Genomic DNA, 22,611 nt, shown 5'->3' on the forward strand with positions numbered 1-22,611 from the left:
GGGCTTGGTGCATTGCAGGACTGGGGCCCTGAGGACCAGAGTAGATATATGTAAGCAGAACAAAATGAAGGATGTGCTGTGTTATGAGAACAGCAGAAAGAATGAAATGTAAGCTGATTATATGGTGAATGAGTGAAGCAAATCAGCTAAAAGCTGCAAGTTGGCATGGAATAGCATATCAGCAGCCATGTTCCTACAACAACTGCTTATTGTAGAAGAGGAATTTCCATGCTGGAGTCCCTGGAAACACTTCATTCAGCTTTAGAAAATATAAAGGGATGTCTCTGAGGGTCAGGAGTGTAGTGATGTCTGCAGCTATCTTATCTGACAATCAACAACTTGTGTAGACTGATTTGTGCTTCTAGACACTGCATCTTCCACACAGTTTTCCACTCAGATGTGGTTGTTGCATGCTTGTGAGATGGGCTCTTTTACAGCCTCTGGCATGCAGTGCTTAAAGGGGTTGTTTCCCTGCTCTTGATCAAATGGAAAGTGCAGAGAAACAAACCCCAGCCTCTCACGTTTCCATGTCATGTTTAATCAGTCAGTGTGCAGGACAGTTTAGTCCTGATTTACAGTTATGCTTACGAAGAGCAGTCCTGTTTTGAGATCCACATATCAGATCTCTGTGCCCCATTGACTCCACTGTATATCGTCTGTGAACTTTGATGGAACTTTCCACATGACTAAGGACTACTGAATAGCCTACAGAAGTTGTTGGCTCTGCTAGTGTCTACTTTTCCTTTATGGTTATTTAAAGGGATTGATTTGAAACCTGCAAACCCTGCACATAATGAGCTTGTATAAATCATTAAAAACCCAGAGCTCGAAGGGGCCTCGAGAGTTTGTCTAGTTCATCCACCTGCCCCAAGGCTGGAGAACCTTTACCTAAATGCAAGTCTCTCGTACTTTCACTCTTCCCCTTTGCTGTAGCTCTTACATTTGCATGTGATAACTTGTGAACTCTTACAGGCACAGACTCTCATTTACCAAATGTTTGCAATGAGAGGTCGGTGTTAGTCAGGAATTCTGGTACTGGTACAATAGAAATAAGCAGTACTGCTCATCTGTGCAGGGGGATAAGTGATTAGCTGTGATTTGTGTTCTGACATTCCTTTTGTGACTAATACATCGTTATGAAGGCATTTCACAATTAAAAAGCATGCAGATGCAATTAAGAAATAGCTACGTGTAACAATTACAGACAAGTTCTTAAAGAAAGGAGATTTGGAGACCAGGTTTAGGCTTAATCTTTAAGTCCCAGAGCACCTGAGAATATTTAGGTTAGGACTTCTGAAACTAAGAAAATTTCTGCAAATATATTGGTTTTCTGCCTTTCCTGCCCTTTTCATTCTATTTTAAAGGCATAGAAGTCATGAGAAGGAGAAAAAACCAAAAATTGAAATAAATTCGAAGATGTTATGTAAAGTGCATTTTTAAAAACTGCCCCTAAATATTATTGCCATGTTTTCAGAAAGAACTGTTCATCTGACTTTTAACATATTCCCTAATATCAAGGACATTTGGGACTATGATTTTATGAATTTTGAAAACATTTGCTGTGAGATCTCCAGAATTGTCCAGCATTAATCCAGTAATTTTATTGATCTCTGTATCCATTTCGAACAGAGAAAGCTTTTAGTATTAATGTCAGAGAATATGAGCCCTGGGTTAGCATTAGGGAGGCTGATATATATAGCTGTGGAAAAGGTCTCTCTGTCAACCTTAATAAATGTTTTGTACAACTTTTTTAAAACGTTATGCCAGCAAAATGCTGTTGCATCTGCTCCCTCTGACTTGCTGAAATGGAGGATTTCTTGCAACACAACGTGTTGCAGCGAGTGAAGCTGCTGTGTGTGTAAGGCAGACCGTGAGAGAATCAGTGTTGTTGAAATACTTGGCCTGCAGCAACTGCCGTAGCCATCCAGGGAGAATTTGACTTACTCTTTTAGCTGTAGCAAGGTCGGCACCTGATGTGTCCTTGGTCAGTAATACCACTGTTTAGATTTTATTTTTTGTGCCAATGAGCAGGTAAACACTCTGCTTTTATGGAAACAGAGCAATTTTGTAAAGCCACACAGCAGCTTTTAGTATCAGTAGTGCACCGCCTTGCCTGTAGATTCTAGTTCAGAGCCTGCAGCTGCCTGTAACGATACAGATATAAACCAGAAATAATAACACAGTAGAAAATTTCAAGCATTACATGGCAGTGCTGCATGGTATGGCACGGCAGTAGCTGTCTGGTTTACAATTCAGAATTTCTGTGGGAGAAAATTCCCTTTTTTTCTGCCAGTGGTACTGTGGGCAGGACAGTGGGCACAGCTTTGTTTCTGCCCTCTGTGCGCCAGCAGAGCTGGTGCTGGGGCTTGTTGTTAGCTGCTGGTGTGGGCCAGGATGCAGGAGGTGAAGCCTATTCCTGTGGAGCAAGGGGAAGGCATTGCTCATCATTTGCCCTCTGAGTCATTGCACCTTTACTGGGTGCAATGGGATGGAGAACCTCCCCTTTTATGAGGCTGTGCCTAAAGGCACAGTTTAATCTTGGATTTGTATTACCTGGTTATTATTCCACTGAAGTAGTGGCGGCATTCCAGCTGACAACAATGGGAATGGGAGCAAGCCTTCAAGTCCCAACCGTGTACAAATGTTATATATTCAAAACCACGGAGATCCTCCATGCTTCTGAGCTGATTTTTTCTGAATCAATTAAAGTTTCACAAGCACAATTTATTATTAACATCCAGAGCTGCTTTCACAAATCTCTCGGCAGCATAGTAGAGACGTGCTCATGAATCAGGAAAATTACTTCCAAGTAGGAGAGGCTATTTACTAGCTCTAAATCCCTGATCCAGGCATATTGCCATGGAAAATCTATCCAATAAGATGTGTACGTTCACATCTGAGGCATTTCTGATCTACATTTCAGGGAAGGCAGCAGTGTCGTGGTGCCTTGCCAGAGTGGGTCATGCCATCTTTGGTTATTGTATTAGAGAAGGAAAGGGGCTGGAGGAGGAGAAGGGACAGGGGTAAATGGGGAAAAAGAAGGGTTAACTGTGCAAGGTAGCAGGGGGAAATTATTCCATGTGCAAACCTGTGTTGTAAAGGAATGGTAGGAAGTGATCCTTTCAAATTGTTCAAGGACTTTCAAGTAAGCCGGTGAGGGCTGTTGTAGTGAGGCTGCAGCACTTCTTGGTGTCCAGACTCTGTGGCACTCATGTTAAGAGTCTGAGCTGGTGTGTGACATTTAGCAAGCGGGCTTTAGGTTTTCTCCTCCCTTCTCTGGATCTGGTTACATTCCTTTTGACATTTACCTGGATATGAAAATGTAGCAAGGTCCCATGTCCTTGGTGAGTTGTGCCTAAAAGCTGAGTTAGTGTGCTTCGTATTTCTCTTTGTCAGTATCTCTTAACTGTAGGTTGAGGAATCATATGCTTATCTGTGTTTTTGTCACAGTCTTATCAACTTAATGTTGCTTTCCACATTGCCTGCACCTTCTCTAAATTTTTTCTCTCCCTTTATCCTTTATAGCCATTCTTCCTAACTGGAGCTCCCCATTCCAATGTTCCTCACATCACTAGTTCAAAACTTGGTGCCCAAACAGCAGCTTTACAGCCAGAATTTCTACCTTCAGACACTGTTGAGCACAGAGGGAGCAAAAATCTTGGCAGCTGGCTCCTGCTTCTTGCTTCTCTGCCCAGCCTTGATAAATGAGAAAACCAAGGAGCTCCTCTGACTCTTGCCAGCTGGCCCAGCTCCCAAAGAGATAGTCCACCCACTGCGAAGGTCAGAAGGCGGCACTGCCCAGCTGCTCTTCACTTACATCAGCACAGAGCATGGAGCAAGAGCTGGTCCTGCCAGTCCTGCTCCTGCTGGGGTCCCTTTGGGGCTGGGGCCAACCCCTGCGGGAGGGTGACAGCTCTTGGTGTCCTCTGTGTCCCCTGTGCTGCTTTTGAAGAGTTCAGATTTGGGATGGCTGATCAGTGGTGGTAGGTTTAAGATGGACTGGTGTAACTCAGACCTGAAATTGTGATATATTTTCCCTGTCCTTACACTAAGAGAAAGTGCCTAAATAATGTTTTGGAAAGGAACCAGAGCAAAGGAGACTGGCTTTCAAACCACTAAAGCCACAAGTCATCTGTGGCATGAGTGGGCTGAAGCTGCATTCATGAGTGGAAAGTCTCTGTTTCCCACATCCCCCTACACTGTTTTGATCTTGCAGAATTGCCCTGCTTGCTCAAACGGGTGACTACCCTGACAGGGATAGCCCCAGGGGGAAAGAGAGGTATTTTGTGTGATAAAATTATTGGGAAACTGTCTTGCAGCCTGCTCTGTTTACTGCACCTTATTGACTCCACTCAGAGCTGCCTTTGGGGTCCTTTAGGACTGATGGTTTTCCCAAGCCAAGTCAGGAGCATTTCCTGCCAGAGCTGTTGGATGCTGCTTTTCTGCATCAGCTTAGTGGCATCTCTGAATCCTCACTGGCCAGGAAGCAAGACAGCAAATGCTAAATATTGCCATGAACCAGTAAGCTGATATTGGAATGGGGACATGTGGAAGAGAGGGGATGTCAAAGGATGGTTTCTGGAGGCCTGGCTGTTACCTCTGCATGCGTTAAAAGTGCCATGGAGTATTGGGTATCTCCGTGTTCTCTCTTGTCTGGGACAGGTTAATTGAAGTCGCTGACTGTCTGAGAGCCTTCCTTACTTTCTCTTGACTTTCATACAACCAGACTCAAGCTGAAATTCTCCACCTCTTCTCCAGGGAAGCTCCTGATATTTCCAAGTCTTTGCTCTGCTTGTGTCTTCCTTGAGACCTTGCTGTAGTTTGGGGTAGTTCAGGCTGTTCTCCTGTTCCCTGGGGGATGCAGTTAGAAGACAGCTATCTCTCTATAGAAGTGGCTTATAGATATGAGCACACCATTCCCATAAGCTCCTGATCCCTAATTCCCTGAAGCCCGCACTGAGTATGTAAGTGTGCCTGTATCCAGTGGGTATAACACAGGCATTGCTCACTTGCTCCCAGGCTTTCCTTGGGCTCTGTTGGCAGGGCCATGGGCAGCATTGTCCAGGCCAGTTTCTGTCCCAGGCACTGTTATATAAGGAGGAATTTCAACATTAATTACGTGTCTTGGCTTTAGGTTTCATTCTGTTTCTCCAGACACCAGAATTATTCTCAGAAGATTGAGTGTGGCTTCCGCAAACAAAACAAACAAACTTTATTTCGCAGGCTTTGGACTCCACTGTTTTCTGCAGGAGCATCCGCTCTTTTGGGATGTTTTCCCTTTGTTCCCCTGCCACTGAGAGGGGACAGCAGTTTTTCTGGAGGCGCTGCCGAGCATAGCTAACACGCTCAAATATTTGAGCTGCTGGAAGGCTGGCACTTCCAGTCAGGCTGATTAAAAAGGAAAACTTAACATGTCCCTTTGCTCTCAGCCACCTTACTCGATTCTGAAGGGCTGGAGGAGGGAGGGATGGATGGGCAGAGGCACAGCACTGTTGCCATCAGGCCTGTAGAGGTTGGCTGGGACAGAGGTGTGTGCTGGGCGAGAGGTGTCTGTGTGGATCATGTTCTCCCTAATGGCTTTCCTCCCCCCATTTGAAGTCATTAATGCTTGTTAAGCCAGGATGGAAACAAACCCAAACAACAACAGTCTACAAAATAATTCCGTCACTCCAGACTGGTTCTTTTTTTTCCTCCAGTGAAGCAATTAGTCTCCTGTGATCCCATTTTTAGCCAGACTGGAAACAGCCAGCCGGACAATAGTGAATTCCTCTCCCGGCAGGGCAGTCACCGGATCCGCTCCCTGATGGGAAAGGTGAGGCGAGTTCCCTCGCCTGTCTCTGGGGAAAGAATCTCCCTAAAGAAATTCCTGTGGGCCTTGCTGAAAGCCCTATTTTTGTGCAGCCTCTCCTGGTGAGTCACAGCCTCTGGCTCTCTGACTACTCTAAGAGCTCTCTGTACTTTGGGTGTTCTCCCAGCCCACTGCAGGGTTAACCCCTCTGTGGTTTTGCTCTCATGCGTGTACAGCCCGTCCCACTCGCTGGCTGATGATGTTGATTGTAGGTGCCAGAAAGTCAAGAAGTAATCTGTGGTTTATACCAACACAGGCCAATGTAGGTCTCGCATGGAGGCGGGCAGGATTTTTCCAGTCTTGTTCATCTGAGCGGTACTTTATCCTAGGAATGGCTCAGCCTGGGTAAAGGGACAGCACTGCAAAGCAGGGTGTGAGTGATGTGAGTGGGATCTGGCAAAATTCAGAGTGTGTGGGTAGGGAGGAGACGGGCCAGCTGAAGTCACGGAAACTGCCTCCTGAACGGGGTGCCCAGAGAAGTTGTTTAGGTGTTCAGGTTGGATGGAGCTCTGAGCAACCTGATCTAGTGTGTGCCATCCCTGTACATAGCCAGGGACAGATGAAAACAGATGATTTTTAAGGCACTTTCCAACCCAAACCATTCTGTGACTCTATTCTATGATTCTGTGAAGTCCTGTGGTGGCACCACACAGGGCTGTGACGCAGGAGCCACCTGGGAAACGTCTCGATTCCTGTAACTGGTTGCAACATGAGTAACATGAAGTGCCATCCTCTGCCCAGGGCAAAACCTGAAGCTGTGCCACACACAGGGCCTTCCTCTTGCCTCTGTAGGATGTGGGGAAGCACTGGGTTCCCCCTCCATCTCTGCACCTCCTTGCAGGGCACTGCCTGCTGGGCATGCAGCACCCTCGCTGCCCTGAAAAGCTCGGATGGGACAGGGTATGAAAGGTCAGGTTCTGGCTGGAGAGCAGTGTGACCATGCTGCTCTGAGAGAAAGCTTAAAATCACCATGAAAAGGGACCTTGCTGTCTTTACCTTCTAAAAAGCAACCCTGGTGGCACTTAAGCAGCTGCCCGGTGCTAAACCTGAACACTTCCCTTTCAAGACGCAGGAAGGCTCTAAGCCCAAATCCATGTTTTAGCTCATGCACACGAGGTAAAAGCCACAGGGCTGCTAGTCAGGTGCCAGGAAAAGCTGCAGCTGCCCAGAAAAGGGCAGCTGAGGACAGAAGGGAGCTCTGCTTGCTCGGCTGCCGGGATTAACAGCAGTTCACTGCGTGTTTGAGTAATGTGTCACCAGTGCTGGAGCTCTGACTTCTCTGGTATGAAGGTGCCGTGTGGGCACCAGAGCCATTGGGCTGTGGAACGCTGTGCCTTGAGATGGAAAGCTGGGGTGGAGAAACGCTTGGCAAAGAAATCTGCCATGCAGGCTCGTGCAGGGGACGCACAGTGAAAAGCGTTCCTGCCTGATCCCTGAAGCTTGGATCAGCACTGGGGCAGAGCCTGCTGCATCCAAACATTGCACTGGGTGTCAGCTGCACCCGCTCCATGCCTTGGCAGAGCCACTTTGGTTGCTGTGGAGGGACGAAAGGCTGTTGATCCTGCAGGGTGTTTTCTGTTTTGAGTCATTCCAACCATGGTGATGGTTGCTGGCAGTGCCAGGAGTGACGGCAAGCGCTTGGGGTGGGGGCAACAAACCAAATTCCCAAGGGTTGAGTTCCAGGTAGCTGGGTTGGCTGTAGAGACACAGGCATGTGCAGTGGAAACTCAGGGATTGAAAACCAGGAGTACAAAGTTAAGGAATTGGGTGGAGAAGAAGCAAGATGGGTTTGCGTTTGTATCGCTGTGGTGCTTCCCAAGTCACCACAGGGACGATGTGAGGTGGGAAGTGAAAGTAACCCAGTGTTTAAAAGCTGATTCCAAATGCCCTTGGATGTAATCTTGATGTGAAAGCAGCTGCTATGTCGTGGTGTGGTTGTTTTCCTGTCAACAGTCTAGCACTGCTCTCACAACTACAAGATCATTTCATGTACCATGAAATCTTTCCTTGTGCAAAATCATGAAGAAGTTTGCAAACCGTTTGTGAGATCTGCTTGAGAACAGAGATGGAGGACAGGTGAGCCACACGTGAATGGTGTCCCCAAAGAGCACAGAGGACACAGGCCATTTATTTCTCCTTGTCTGTACATCCATCTAGAACAGTTCCAGGGGTTCATTAGCTTTAATGTGCCTTTTGCAGGTGATGCATTTCAACATGTTAAGATAATTCCCTCTTTACTCCTTTTTCCCGGGACAGTAAAGAGTCATTCTGCTTTACCTGAGCCTCCTGGGCTTCCATTAGTACTCAATCAATTATTTATTCATGGGAGAGTATCTGAAAAGTGCAGTCCAGTCTGAGAGCAGCAGCACTTGACTGTGTTGATGAGTTTGAAGTACTTGATGCCTGAACCCACTGGAATTGTCAATAACATTAAGAACTGCTTTCATGCCACAAAATAAAAATACAGTCTTGTAGGTGGAGTGTACTAAACTTTGATGAGGATGTGAGCTAAAAACCAATGCACTTTAGTTGTCACCTGGGTGCACCTTTAGCGAGCACAGACAAGGAGGTTTTTGAAAACCATCTTGTCTTCAAGTTGACTAACTTTTGTGTTGGGATAGAAAATGTGTATTGTTATGCAGTTCTGGCTTGTGTAAACATAGGAGGTCTGGACAGAAGATCTGTACTTCTGAGTTTTGATCTGATGTGGTGCCTCAGCAAGAGGCACCAAGATTTTTGCCTGCTGTTTCTTGTCCCCATAGACTAGAAATAAGTTTCAGTGGGGAACTGTGGTGTCTTCTTCCTGACAAAAGGGATTTATCATCAAGACACTCAAGCATACACAATCAAGGCCTATGTAAGCGAGAGGGACCTGACAGCTTCAGATGTTCCACAGCTAAAATAGTAAAATCTGAGTGTGCCAAGAGGCATGTTCCCAGGTACACAGACATACAGTACCCTTGGGTATCCTTCTCCATGGTCATATGTTGGAGAGGCCAAAGTGCCCCATTGCCCTGGGGAGATTCGAGTTGGGTTGCAGTGATTCTCATGCAGGGACTTGAAATATCAATATGCTAAAATCTTGAGAGCTGAGCAGTGTAAAGACAGACTTTCCTTGCTCATGTCCCATTTTTATCCTTTTTCTCGATGGAGTCAGTGAAGACAGTGTTTATTTTCGTTTTCTGATTCCTTTGTTTCATATATAACAGGAACAAGGGAGTTGTCAGCTCTTTGTGCATGGTAGTTACGTCAGGTGAGCATCACTTGACTCCTGCTCCAAGTTTCTTCTGCTTTGCTTGCAATCAGGTAACCACCTAAGGCACCTATTTTGGGAACTTTGTCAGCTGGTCAGTCAAATTTTAGAGGGGCTGAAGTGCCTTGGGAAAGCACCTGTTTCCCTGTGCCAGCTGAAGAGGGAGCCTGGACCAGTGAGACTCCTGGGTTAAGTGCCTGATGTGACATGGGGACATTTTTCATGGGCAGTTTGGGGTTTGTTTGAGGCTCTATGGCATTTGAGGTGACACATGGGATCTAGTCTGTCCCTGTTGGCCTGGCACAAAGGTCAGTGTCACTGGTTCCTGCAGGCAGGCAGTTTGGGAGGAGTCCCCAAAGTGGGAGCGGAACTGCAGAGAGCTCGACATGCCCAGCCTGGAATTCCACCTGGCTCTGCCCTGCTTATCCAGGATCCTTGGGCTTCACAAAGCCCTGGGTGAATCACCTGTAGTGAGTGAATAGCAACAGCAATCCACATGAAATGAAAAACTAAATCCTGGGATAATGACCCATTTGCTAGGCTCCTATAAATACCTCTTCCATCTGATATTTGAGTGGCTGTTGTGGCCAAAAGCAGGCGAGACCAGAGCATTTAGGAAAGCACTTTGTTTGCCTACAGGTTCCCTGGAGTCTTAGGAAAAAAAGAGTCAACGATATCAGTGATGGTGTCAGTTTGTTCCAAGGGGAGCCAGGCAGTACCCCCTCCTGTGCAGTACTGGGATGCCTGTGTGCTTTGTGCCCGCAATATGTCACTAGCACAGAGACTGTTCTTTTGCTCTGCGCATAAAAATTCAGTGCAGATGGTGAGATTTTCAAAAGTATCCACGCTGGGCCAGCACGGGTGCTCCTTCAAAAGTTAGTGGTGAGTTTGTCAGTGGAAATCTACAGGCTAAAGCGAGGTGCTCTCAAAAATCCTGTCTAAAAATACAGTACTTCTGCCTTCAGCTTCGTTTATTCCATTATAGAAAGGAGATTAGTGCCTATAGCCTTAGCTTTATAAATCTGGATCTGTAATTCAGAGCCTTAATAAGGTTAAGTAATTTTTTTTTTTTCTCAGAGCCTATTTCAAAATTGAGTTAATTTGACAGGACATTTTTCCGCTGGTTTCCTTGGATCCAGGATCAGGCTCAGAGTAAAGTGAATCTTATCCGTATCAGATGAATGTGGGGAAGTCTGCCTGACTAGACATACAGGTTCAATGCAGGAGTGTCCCTCCCAAAGAGCCCTGCTGGTGTTGCCAGTACCAGCCCAGGTTGGTTTGCTGCTCAAGCTGTCACCAGAGGCAGTCTGCACACATCATCCTGATGGATAGGGCCACCTTTATGTTTATTTATATTTTCTTTGGTATTTCTGGGAGTGAAATATTCCTACTAAGACTGGAGTGCAGGGAGGGTGAATGTCATGGAAGCAGTGAGATTAGCAGTGAGAGCAGGAGAGTTGCTTTAGTGTTGGCTACCTCCTCATTCCCCCAGGGCAGGCTTAGTGGCATGCCAGGGTGAAATGGGGACCTGCCACTGTGTGCTGGTGAAAGGAGGAGCCTTTTCAGCAGCACAGTCCAACCCTGATCCTACCAGGACAGCTTGGAGCTAGGACAGGGCCTTCAAGCAGCTCTGTGGTGGGCTATGGGCAGTTGGTGATGGCTAATCTTGGATAACTCTTCCCATCTTGCAGTGTTGAGACCATGTTGTGCTGTGGGATCAAACCTGATTTCATTTTAATTTCTATGTCAGGCTTCAAATCAACATTAGTCTGTTTTTGTCTAAGTGACACAACAGGCTTATGCTTTTTAACCTCTCCTGGCACCACCAGTCATAAGCCCACACCTGATTTTGTTTTGTGCGTTTGGGTCTCGAGTCTGTTGTACTCCTGCTCTGAAGACTTTAGGCAATAGGATGCACAGAAAGAAGCATTGTGGTTGTGGTTTTTTTTTTTTTTTTTTCTCTTTCCCTCTCTTTCTGGCAAGGGTAAAATAGGAGCTCTGTTGGGAGCAACTCAGCAAGTAATGTTTCAGGGCCAGCAAATTCCAGTGTTGCTGCCCAGTGGGACTGAGGAGTCTATCACAGGACTAGGCTGGCGGCTCATCCGGAGAGGGAACGCGTGGCGTGCATACCAAAAGCTGGACACGAGGCCTTTTCCTGTCCACCTCTCCCCTTCCTGCACTAAACGGGAGGGCATTTGCTCTGGGATTCAGGGAAATACCTCAAGTGTAACTCCTCTTTCCCAATTAGACTCCCACATAAAAGTGCAGCAGATAATATATAGATTATATATTAGCGTACATAAAAAAAAAGTACATACACCAGTTTGGACATATATATAGGGATTGTACCATCTTTGGGATTACTCCAACGTGGCAATCTCCAGGGCGTCTGTGTTTCAGCAGTAATGGCTCTGGCTCGTGGCTGCCCCATTTCACAAGAGTGTCTTTTTGGCCTTGTAAAGCTGCCTTTGGACACTTGTCATTAGCTCTCCTACAGCTGCCATGTGTGTAATAAAGGGGAAGCTTAAAGGTGTGCCTGACCCCAGAGGGACTCAGGACACCCGTGAGGCCCCACTGGATCTGTACCAGTTGGATTCAGATCCACTAACGTGGTGGAAGCTTTGTGATTATCTGTTGTGGTATGCCGAGGGTTTTTTAGTTATGCCTGTATACTTGAGCCTACCACTCTGCTTTAACTGGAGGGTGAATCATGCTTGCTCATCTCAGCAGCAATGAAATCCTCTGAGTAATTGTGTTCTCTTCCACAGGCACTTTTCTGAAGTGCCCAGAGGGAGGGGAGGTGGAACCAGTGGCACTTCGAACCATGAGAGGTCTTGGATCCCTGGTAATGCCATCTTTGCTCTAAGAGAAGTCAGTGCCTTGGGCGCTGCTTCATCTCTGGAGCAGCAGCCCAGGGAATGCCAGGATAGGGATGGTGTTCTGATGTGGTCTGGGGAACCAGGTTCCAGAGAGCCCGTGCCAGCGGGAAGGGGTCAGGCAGACGGGCAGCTGGCAGCACTGGGTTCCAGCTCATCCCTGCCAAAATCCCCCTGGTGCTGCCTTAACCCGGGCAGACTGCTTGCATAAACTTGTCCTTGTGCTTGAAGAGCTGCTTGACTTTTAAGATTAAAATGTAATAACAGCTCTTCTGGATATAAGTACTGCCACTGTGAGTTCAGTCTGAAGCCCAAACAGCAGGGCAAGACTGTATTTTAAAGCTTATTCAGACTTATCCCTGTGAGGGTGCAGGACTGACACTGAGTGCCTTTGTACATCCTGAAGAGCACAGATGCGGGTGGGTGTGAGGATCTCCCTCTGTCTTGCACGAATTCACACACCCGTGGCCTTGCCCTCAGGGCGGTCCTTGGGCATGTGCTGTGGTGAGAGTTTTTAGAGAAGTTCGGCCATCTGTTCTAGTGTTGTTTCTGACCCCAGACACGAGTCCATATTGCATCAGTCTGTAACATCTTGTGTTGCAAGAGAGGTGGAGCCTGCTTTGGAAGCTGGGTGTCCGTAATCCATCTCGACTTTATCCTAACCCACAGGTGCAGAGCATTTCAAAAGGTCTGTGCTCTGCGTGCCAGCGTGCGTGGATTAGGTGATGAAGAGAAAAGCCACGAGGCTCTGTTGTATTCTGCCACATTCCTCCTCTGCAGCTCTCTGCAGAGTCTGTAGGGCGTGCTGTGGTGGGACGAGGCTGTAAAATCCCCAGGAATAGTGCTGGAGCACCACTCAGGTGCTGAGATGCTCTGCCTCCCACAGCTGCCCAAAGCAGGCAGCAAGGACAGGCGGCTGTCTCCTGTTCAATGGCCTAGCAATGAGTGTGGATTTTCAGTGGAGTTTCTCTTACTCATGCTACTTACCCTGAGTCCGAGTTGGATCCTTGAATCGTTTTATCACATTTCTGCTATTGCTTTGTTTTTGGGAAATGAGAAGTTCAGCCTGGAGCCATGGTGGCTGTATTTGCAGTCCCTAAACACTTAAGTGTGGTCAGCTTTTGAAAACAACTTCTGGCTGTTAGGACAGTGCAGAAGGGCACTTGCTGTGTTTCATTCCTGCTTTCTGGTAATTATGAATTACAGAATCTGGAGAGATCTTCCCTTCATTTCTGTCCTGTTACATTGCTCTGCAGGTTGCAGTACACCATGTCCAGGCTGTCTGCATGCCTGCTGGTGGTCTGAATGTGTTTTCACCTCAGAGGTTGTTTAGAAACCAGAAGAAATGTTTTCCTTACCCAAAAGAATGTTTTTCAAGGAAACAAGGAGTTGAAGTTACATTTTGCAGTCCCTGTGCTATAATTTGGACGTTACTTCATGCAATACTGGGAAGGATGGAGTGCACAGACTAAATCCCATGGGATTTTGGGGATTGTGCTGTGAAGCTGTGGGTGTGTAAAGCAATGCTTTGCATCTCAGCATGTCAGCCCCATGCAGTGTTTTATGTAAATGGTAACACACTGGCTATATGCTGTGTCACAAAGTCCTATCTCTGGTTCTTCACTTGGTGCAGTGCCCACAAGGGTGCCCTGGGTAAGCACAGGGGGGCTGCTCCATCTATGCTAATTTTCCCCTTTAAAGTATGACAGGAGTTGAATTAGATGAAGCCTCTGAGGCTGGAAGGGAGCAACAGCTCATCCTTTTAATTGGCAGCAAAACTCAGGATTTCAAACTGTTTTTCTCCAGCTCGGTGCAGCGTGATCTTTTTCTGATCTGGTGTTTCATTTGTGATTTCAGGGTTTCCTCCTACCTTAAAGATGTTTCTAAGCAAATATCAGCAGCTCAGCCTGAATTTTTATGTCTTAGTTCTGGTGCAATATGTTACAGGTCAGCTTCAGCCTGTATTTATTGCTGCCTGCTCACACTCAGCTTTACCACTGCCTAGGAAATTTGCTTAACTCTTCCTTGATGCTGTGAGATTGTGAGTTTCTGGTTATAAAAGCTTACTTGATCATAACAATACATTTTGGATGTTATTAGAAAAGTATGTGAGATGTGAACCATTTTCTGTGAAGGAATTTATAAGCAAGTTCTCTACAACCCAAAACACATTCGATTAGAAATAGCCCTAATTCCCAAAGTGACATGAAATCTTGGGAACAAAACCTGGTGGGAATAGATTAATGAAAATAATTATTTCTTTGAGTTTTGTTACTGATTCTCCAAAATTTGGTGTGGAAAGAAATAGAAAATTGTTTCAGATTTTGTGGGCCCAAAATAACTGTTAGGGCTTTTGTAAAACAGTAATATTTTTTCCCAAGTCAAGACAGTGTTGGTTTCAAGTAAAATAAAATATTTCATTTTGGATGTTACTGATGAATGCAAAGGAAAATGGGAAATAATATCAGCTTCACATAAAACTCCATCTCATCTCCTCATTGAATCAAAATATGGATTTAAATCTGTTGTCCACTGTGTTTGGAGCAGGGCCTCCAACTTGAAAAATCCTGCCTCTTCTTTAAGTACCTTACCAACTGTGCTATTCCACAGGTTGTATATCTTTTATTCTCCTCTACTGAAGTTGCTTCATTTTGAAAAAAAAAAAAAAAAAAATTACAACGTCACTGGAGTAGGAGTTGGAAATGTGTATTGCTTTGGCTACAGAACAGGCAACAGAAACACATTTTTCTCCATCATGATGGAGATTTCAGTATTTCTATTAAGTCAAATGACTTCAGCAGAAGAGAAAAATCAAAATCTCCTCCCTTCTTGCAAAGGGATTTGAATGCACATTTGCTCACCCAAAAGTGTTTCCAAGGAGGGTCTACAGGGAATGTTTTTTTCCCTTTCAGAAATGCCAGAATTACTCATTTAGCTGATTTCAGGTTTGGGGACTTCATTTTTCATTGTGTATTTTTTAAAGACCATTTGGCTGGAGTTTCACGTTTGTCACACCTGCCTTTGTGTCTGGCTCCCACTGCTCTGCACCTACAGCTTCCGTGGCTGAATGATCTGCATTCAGATGGGAACACCAGGCTTCTACAAGCTTTAAACTGGACCTCTGAGATCAGCAAACCTGGGGGAACCTTGAACTGAGGCAAGAAGCCAGTTTCTGCCACCCCTCCTCCTCTGAAGAAGATCCTTACTGCATGTACAGCTCTTACCACAGCAGGGAGGTAAAACCAAAATAAGAGGGGGAAAAAAACCCCAAACTTCATCTTTTCAAATATAGTTTGTACCTCACGAGTGAGATGGTCAGAGCAGAGCAAGTGGCAGGTACGTGCATAACACATATTCACTGGCACAACTCCACGGCGCGGGGAAATTCCATTATGACAGATTGCTTCGGAAAAGGACCAGATCATCTGCAATTGTAATTTCGTGTTTTTTTACAAATGTCAAACTGGAGCAGCAGATGTGTAAAGAACACCTCTTCCAGTGAGTGACGCTGAAGCAGCTCGTTTTGTCACTTCTTCTGGGTCTAGACTAAACCGAGGCCGTTGAGCTGATGTGCCATAGCTGCGGGGTGAGGACAAAGACGGCCTTTCTGAGTCAGGATGAAGCCTGTTTTCCAGGGAAGGTTTGCCAGTGAAAGGCAGAACCTCAGCCGGACCTCTGAAACGCAGCCTCAGAAAACCTCTCCGCCGTTACAGCTTCATGGAACTGCTAAAAATATTGAATGGAAAATGCAAGTATTAAGGAAATGAGGTAGATTTGGGCCTTCTGAGCTGGATGACTTCCAGTTTCATCAGCTTCCCGGAATTCTTGCGAAAATGAAGAGCTCCTTGTAAATCTCAGAAGCTGCCAGTGTTTTTCCTCTCATGTGGCTGCACTGGTTCACAGGGTACCAATATGTGGGGGCACCTGTCAACATCCAGCAGCGATTTCAGAGCTTAATGACTGCTGGGATGGCTTGAGAGAAACACTCAAACCACAGCTTTCCCAGAGAATTATCTTATGGGGCAACTGGAGAGAGCAGGCTCCAATGGAGCCACGTGGCTGAGCCAGCCACTGCCCTGGCCCACAAGACCTGCTGCAACAGGGACATGTGGGATGATCTTCTGTCACCTTGCCGAGCAAAGAGCACTGAGCAGTCTTGTGTGGTCATCCCAAAATGATCTGCACGTAGCCAAGGGCCTGAGCGAGCGAGCGCCAGAGCAACATCACATTACGGGCTACATGAAAATAGAAAATGTTGGATTTCACATTGCTGGACAGAAGTCAGCAGGAGAAGCTGGTATTCCAGCTGCAGGAGGAGACAACAGGCGCTGTTAATGAATGCAGCCATGTGCCATGTGGAGAAGCCAAAGGGCTGGAGGTTTGCCTCGTGTGGTTAAAACTGCGCTCATCCAGCGAGAGGCAGAGAGTTTAAACTGAACGGCAGTCACAGAGGTAGAGGCTCTCTGGGAGGATGCAGCGAGCGCAGAGCGCTCTCACACCTGCAGAGCTGTGCTGAGCGTGGTGTGTTACCCAGCCAACAGGGATCTGGGGGCTCCTGCAGCGTGTCCCGTGGGGCAGAGGCTGGGAAGTGGCAGCGTGCCTGGAGATGTGGTCGGCAGAGCTGGCCCCGCTCTGTAGCTGTGTCTTGCTGCTCCATGTACGTGACTGTTTCTGCTGGCTCAGGGATAAGGATGGCATATTTTGAGGTATTCACAAAGCATGCCAGGACATGGTTGATGTTGCAGGGAGTGGGGGGATGTTTTCAAGGGGGGATATCAAGCGAGTTCACCCAAATTCCCCTTCCAGTTGTACCTTTAAGGGCACAGCACAACAGTCAGCACTGCCTAGGACCGAGAAGTGTTTGCTACATTTAAACCCAAGCCAGGAATAAACTGCATGTTTCAACCACATCGCTGCAGATTCCTGGAAACAAGGCCTGCCTTCATGCTTGGAGGGCTTCCTGGCTCTGCCAGGAACCACAGGGAAGAGCAACAGGAGCTTTGGCTGTAAACTGCTGCTGAAGATGGACTGTCATGGGTGACCAAGCACAATGCCTCTCACTGTGCTCACCTAAAGCCTTCCCAGGACAAGCCTTTGCCCACAGGCCTTAGCAGCCATTTGTGATTCTCAGAAGGGAAAAAAAATAAGTGTCTCCTGCTGAGCATCCCGCCCAGAGCAAACACTGCAGTGGGAGACAGGCACTGGCCCTGTCCCTGTCATCCAGATTTCAGTGGCCTCTGGATGGCTGGTGGGCCTGCTGGGAAGGGCAGCAGCGTCACAGGAGGCTTTTTACTGGCTTGTGTTGCCAAGCTGAGTTAAAGTTGAAGAGAGAGGATGTGTGATCTTGTGATTAAGATCTGGACCTGGAATTCAGGAAGCTGGTGTTCGGTCTTGTCTCTGGGGGACACAGGCAAGTTTCTTAACCTCTATCCCTTGCTTTCCCATCCATTCAAGAGAGTAATAATACTTTTCCTTATCTCTTTAGGAGAGGATGTGGCTCTGGTTGTCTTAACACAATGTGTCCTTGATCTTTCCACTGCAACAGTGAAGTTGAGGGAGAGATGTCTCAAACCCCAGAGAGGCTTCCTGTGGTGGTGTGGGCTGTGGAAATGCCAGTGCACAGCAGAGCCATCAACCACATGATTTTCACTTTAGCATCATAGATGGAGGATGAGCAGGATCAGGCTGGATTCAGATTTCAACTCACCCATGGGTTTTCATAGTGATATGGGGATGCAACCACCTGTGATAGGATGGGAACCATTTTGAACTAAAAGAGGAGAGATTTACAGTAGATATTAGGAAGAAGTTTGTTACTCAGAGGGTAGTGAGGCACTGTCACAAGTTGTCCAGAGAAGTTTTGGATCACCCATCCCCGGAAGTGTTCAAGGCCAGGTTGGATGGGACTTTTGGTTTATTGGGAGGTGCGTCTGCCCATGGCAGTGGGCTTGGAACTAGGTGATCTTTAAAGTCCCTTTCAGTTATTCAATTCTATAATTCTATGTTACCACCCTCCCCATTGCTCCCACTTTCCAGGGAAATAGATCTCCAGCCAGAGAGCAAAGTGGATCAAGATCAGCATGGCTTTCATGAAGAGGCCCTGAGATCATTAGATGTATTTAGTTTTTGGTCATGATCTGGGCATAGGAATGACTTTGAAGGTGGCTTTGTCTAGGCCTACAAGGTGTCCTCCACCTCAGGAAAATGGTGATGGTAACACCTCCCTGCCACAGAGCTGCCGTGAGGGGTCTGGGCATCTCTTGGGCCAATACCTGAGACAGTTCAAAAAATGGACCGTGACATGTTTGTGCTGCACAGAGCTCCCATCATAGCTCCTTTCCTCCATCTGCAGTGGTGCCTGGAGCTTGTTTGACAGCTGAAAAACAGAGGTGCTATGAGCTGGTGTATTTTTAGGCAGGCATTGCCTGAGTCTGCAGGTGACCCCATGCTTTCTGGTCATGTTCCTGACAGTGCTTCTGATTGTGGGCTATTCCCTTGGGCAGTCTCAAGGTCAGGCAAGCAGATAAGCTTTGTTAGGGCTCTGTCATTTTGGCAGATCTGCTTTTGATGAGGAGCTCCCAGGCTGTTAGAGGTGACGTGTTGGAAAATGTGCCTCTCTGCAGCTTGTTGGGCTGCAGGTCTCTTGTGACAGTGACAAGGAGCTCCCTACCCGAATGAGCACTGTGGGGGAAGTTCAGTTCTTATTTATTCTGCTGCTGGAATCAATACAGCTGGGAGGACTTAAAGACTTTGCCTTATGATGGAGGCATCCCATGCTGCCCAGAGATTCCCCCTGCCCATGTGGAGTGATGCCGGCAGGGAGTTTCTTTACTTCTGAGCTTGGAAAATGCTCCAATTGGGGTTTAGTAGTCAGACTTGCCCCAATACAGGGAAGTCTGTGGCTGAACCCCCCACACCTCGGGAGAAGAGGGGATCTGCTGCCCCTCTGCAGAGGCCTTGCTCTCCTCCCAAGCTCCAGCTGTCTGCTCCAGAGCTTTGCTGAATCAGAGCACGTCCCGTGCGGTGCATTTTGCTGCATCATAACATCCTTACGCAATCTGACAGCTCTGGCAGCCTCTGCTCCAGTGAGTCCCAGAGCTAAATGAGCAGGAGCCCTGCCAACCAGGCTTGTGGTATGTTTGGAGAGCCATGTGGGTGAAATCCTGTAGCACCTGCCCACTTTAAATGCTGTTCGGCAGAATGGTGTTTGTTCCTCCCTCCCTTTTGTAAGAGATGAAGTAAAAGAAAACCCCATCCTGCATGACTTCTGTTTATTTTTTTTATGATGATGATGAGGCTTGTCCAGTTTACAGGTTGAGCTTCTGAGGCCTGGGACGCTGCCTCCATCTGTGCTGGGGCTGCTCCAAGCACGTAGCAACTCTGTGAATGGTTCTCATTGCAGGGACTTGAAACTGGACAACGTGCTGCTGGACTACGAGGGGCACTGCAAGCTGGCAGACTTTGGAATGTGCAAGGAGGGCATTCATGACGGCATCACCACAGCCACCTTCTGTGGTACGCCAGACTACATCGCTCCAGAGGTAAAGGAAACCTTCCTTTGGCCAGGAAAACTTGGTTGCACTATGGAAAGCATGGGTTAGCTTTGGAACAGCCAAAGTGTACTCCCTGGTGTCTTTAGCTATGCCTTATTTGACTGCTGAGCTCAAGGTTTTGTCCTAAATGTATTATCAGTCCCTTGTACAAACAAAGCATGAGTAAATCTTCAGGCTGCTGTGCGCACCAGAATAAGCCTATATTTTTGATTAGAAAATGTGAAGTGAAAAATGGAAATAGAGCTGCAAAAATCTTGAGAGTCACATATAGTTGCTGTCCCAGTTTGATTTGAAAGGAGAGTGAATTCTCCTTCATTTTCCAGTTCCTTTTTCTACCTCCTTGCACTCCCTGTCATTCCCCAATCTCACTACAAAATTAATAAGCACCTCTTCAAGGAACAGCTGCCCTCCAGATGCTGCCAGGTGTTCTGACAGGGTTTCAGATCCTTCAGCACAATCGAATTTTTGTCTGTGGTTCATATCTGTAACCATTCTCACACACTGGCACTCCTTCCCCTCTCCAGCTGAAAGCCTTGCCACTGGAGCCAGGTAAACATTTCCCTCCCAGGGACAAGGAATAGGTGATGTCAACTCACACACTTGGCTGCTCAGCCACTTTTGCCGAAGTGCCTCTTCTCCAGCTCAGCCCCAGCATCACTCTAAGGGCTTGCTTCCCAGGTGACCCTGTGAGCAGCTAAACTAGTTCACCCCTTGTATAATGCACTGAGGTACCTCTGTGCTGATCTGGGCATTCCCAGAGTGAGATCACCTTTTTGTGTTCCCGGACATCCACCAGCCTGGCAGAGAGCACCGTTAGGACGTAGCGAGAACTTCTGCGTTAACGTTCCCAAATCCTTTTTCCTCTCCTGGTCAATTTGCAAAGCTTCGGGGTTGATACTTCTTTTCCCACCTGTTCCCCAGATCCTGCAGGAGATGCTGTATGGCCCTGACGTGGACTGGTGGGCCATGGGTGTGCTGCTGTACGAGATGCTGTGCGGCCACGCGCCCTTCGAGGCGGAGAACGAGGACGACCTCTTCGAGGCCATTCTGAACGACGAAGTCGTCTACCCCACGTGGCTCCAGCAGGATGCAGTGGCAATCCTCAAAGCAGTGAGTTCCTTTGGCCGTTTCCTCTCTGTCCTGGCTTTCTTCATCCTAACTCCAGCAAAGGAAAACGGGGCTGGGGTATCGGCACGCAGAAATTGCAGTTACCCTGACCCTGACCCTCTTCTTATCTTGGATTGAAGGGTAAACAGAAAAACACACATCGTGCCACGCTTAGGTGTGTTTGCATAGTTATGGCCTTTGCATGGCTCAGTAACCAACTTGGCAAGAGAAGTGTGAGCATGTCTGTGTGTCTGGGCATTCCCCTGATAGCTTAATGATTGACAGCACGCCGTCGTCGTCCAGAACAGAAGCAGCAGGTGAACTCAGTGTTTAATCAGTACTGACTGTATGGTTTCCATGTGACTGCAGTGGCAAAGAAGTGAGGGCTTCGCGATAATCCTTCGTTCTGACTGTGGGTAATAACAACATCCCCCAGGACTGCTGCTTACCTGCATGCAAAGACAAATTTTTGTTTGATTTTTGTGTGTTTGGGAGGAGAAAAAAAGGGGCCTGTGCAACAAACAACTTGAAGAGAGCTACTGCTGGTGACACTTTGTCCTTGTCCTACCATGTATTCCTCACTTTTTCCATGGTTCTTTTATCCACACGCCTCACATCTTTTCCCGTGACATGGGAATGAAGCTTTTTAAGATTTTGGGCTGTGTGTGGAAGTACCTGGCTTTTCTGTAAGGAATCAAAAGGTGATTAAACTACAGGCCTTACTTGACTGTTCTGCTCCCTGCCCCTCATCAAATCACTTAATATCTCTGAGCACTCTTTGGAGAGAGAGAGGGATCAGAGTATTCCCTTTCCTTGCAAAAGCACAGGGAACAAAGATATATTTAAGACTGGATGCTACTAGATATTGTGGTAACAGAGGATCTAAGAAATGGTTGGATGATGTATTAATTTATATTAACTTGTGAAGCACTGATACGAAGAAGTGGGGTAATCAGTGATGGGCCCACTTAAGGGGAAGAAGAGAGCTTGTTCTCAGCAGCTTTTTAGTAGTAAAAATCTGGACAGTTTTCTGCTGAAGGGTTTCTGTTGTATATGAGTTGAGCAACTACTTCCTGCAGCTGAAATCGCATCTGATAAATTCCACAGAAATCAATTGAGAAAAAAAAATCTACTTCTTGAGGAGGCAGAGGAGCTTTTAAACTACAAGTTGTGCTCAGGAGTGATTGTTTGTCATGCTGAAGGCCCTCTTGGGTTTTGGAAATAACCTGCAACGTATATAAAACATAAAATTGTGAAGTTCAGATTCGTTGCAGCTTCTGTAGCAGTGTTCATGTGGTTGAACTGGGACTCTTGAATGCCTGAGCCAATTCCTGTTCAGCTGAAGTAATAGCAGAGTGGATTTGTTGCAGGTGTCTTGCATAAGTATGAGATGGAGGTAAAATGTGGTCAGGTAGATGCTCATCATAACAGGAGTCTCAGGGGGTAGTAAAATATGATTTGTATTTTAGCCTCTTGATGAGAAGCTTTTTTTCTTAAATCTGATAGGAACCTTATAGAAACAGTCAGTGCAAGCTGCAGTCACCCCTGGCTGCTCTAGTTTGTGTTCAGAGACCCAATTTTAACAGTGGGTTCCTTCTGTGATTAACAGGCAAGAGGGGAACACACGATGAGGGGCACTGGATAAAAAAGGCCAGGATTGAGGAGGGAGCTAAGGCTTTAAATAGAAAGTGATTGAGTGTTTCCAAAACTGCACAAGCAGCTTAGTAACTGCTGGTTACTTGCCATCCCTCTAGCCACTCTGCTTGCCTGCTCCATCACGTGTTGCTGATGAAACCTAAGTGAAAGCAAAACTGCCTCTCTGAAATGCACATGCAGTGCTCAAGAGAAGCACTACCCTAGGTCTGCTCTGGGTAAGAGGCTGAACTTCACAGCATTAACCAGGAACCTTGTGATAAACTAGTGAGAAGTTACAACTGAAGTTTTTACTGGACCTTCAGTTCTTCAGTGTTTCTG

General features: G+C 46.8%; 1 protein-coding gene across 2 annotated transcripts in view; it reads left to right on the forward strand.

Annotated features, from left to right (window-relative positions):
* Positions 1-22,611, forward strand: part of PRKCH (protein kinase C eta) — a 134,163-nt gene that overhangs the window by 94,479 nt on the left and 17,073 nt on the right. For both annotated transcript variants that reach the window (XM_050336255.1, XM_050336256.1), the window contains exons 11-12: positions 19,380-19,518; positions 20,452-20,640. In XM_050336255.1, the coding sequence (XP_050192212.1) occupies positions 19,380-19,518; positions 20,452-20,640 (328 nt within the window). The remainder of the gene's footprint in view (positions 1-19,379; positions 19,519-20,451; positions 20,641-22,611) is intronic.

The sequence above is a fragment of the Myiozetetes cayanensis genome, unplaced genomic scaffold (genome assembly GCF_022539395.1).
Source record: "Myiozetetes cayanensis isolate MyiCay16 unplaced genomic scaffold, myiCay2020 scf6-25, whole genome shotgun sequence".
Taxonomy (NCBI): domain Eukaryota; kingdom Metazoa; phylum Chordata; class Aves; order Passeriformes; family Tyrannidae; genus Myiozetetes; species Myiozetetes cayanensis.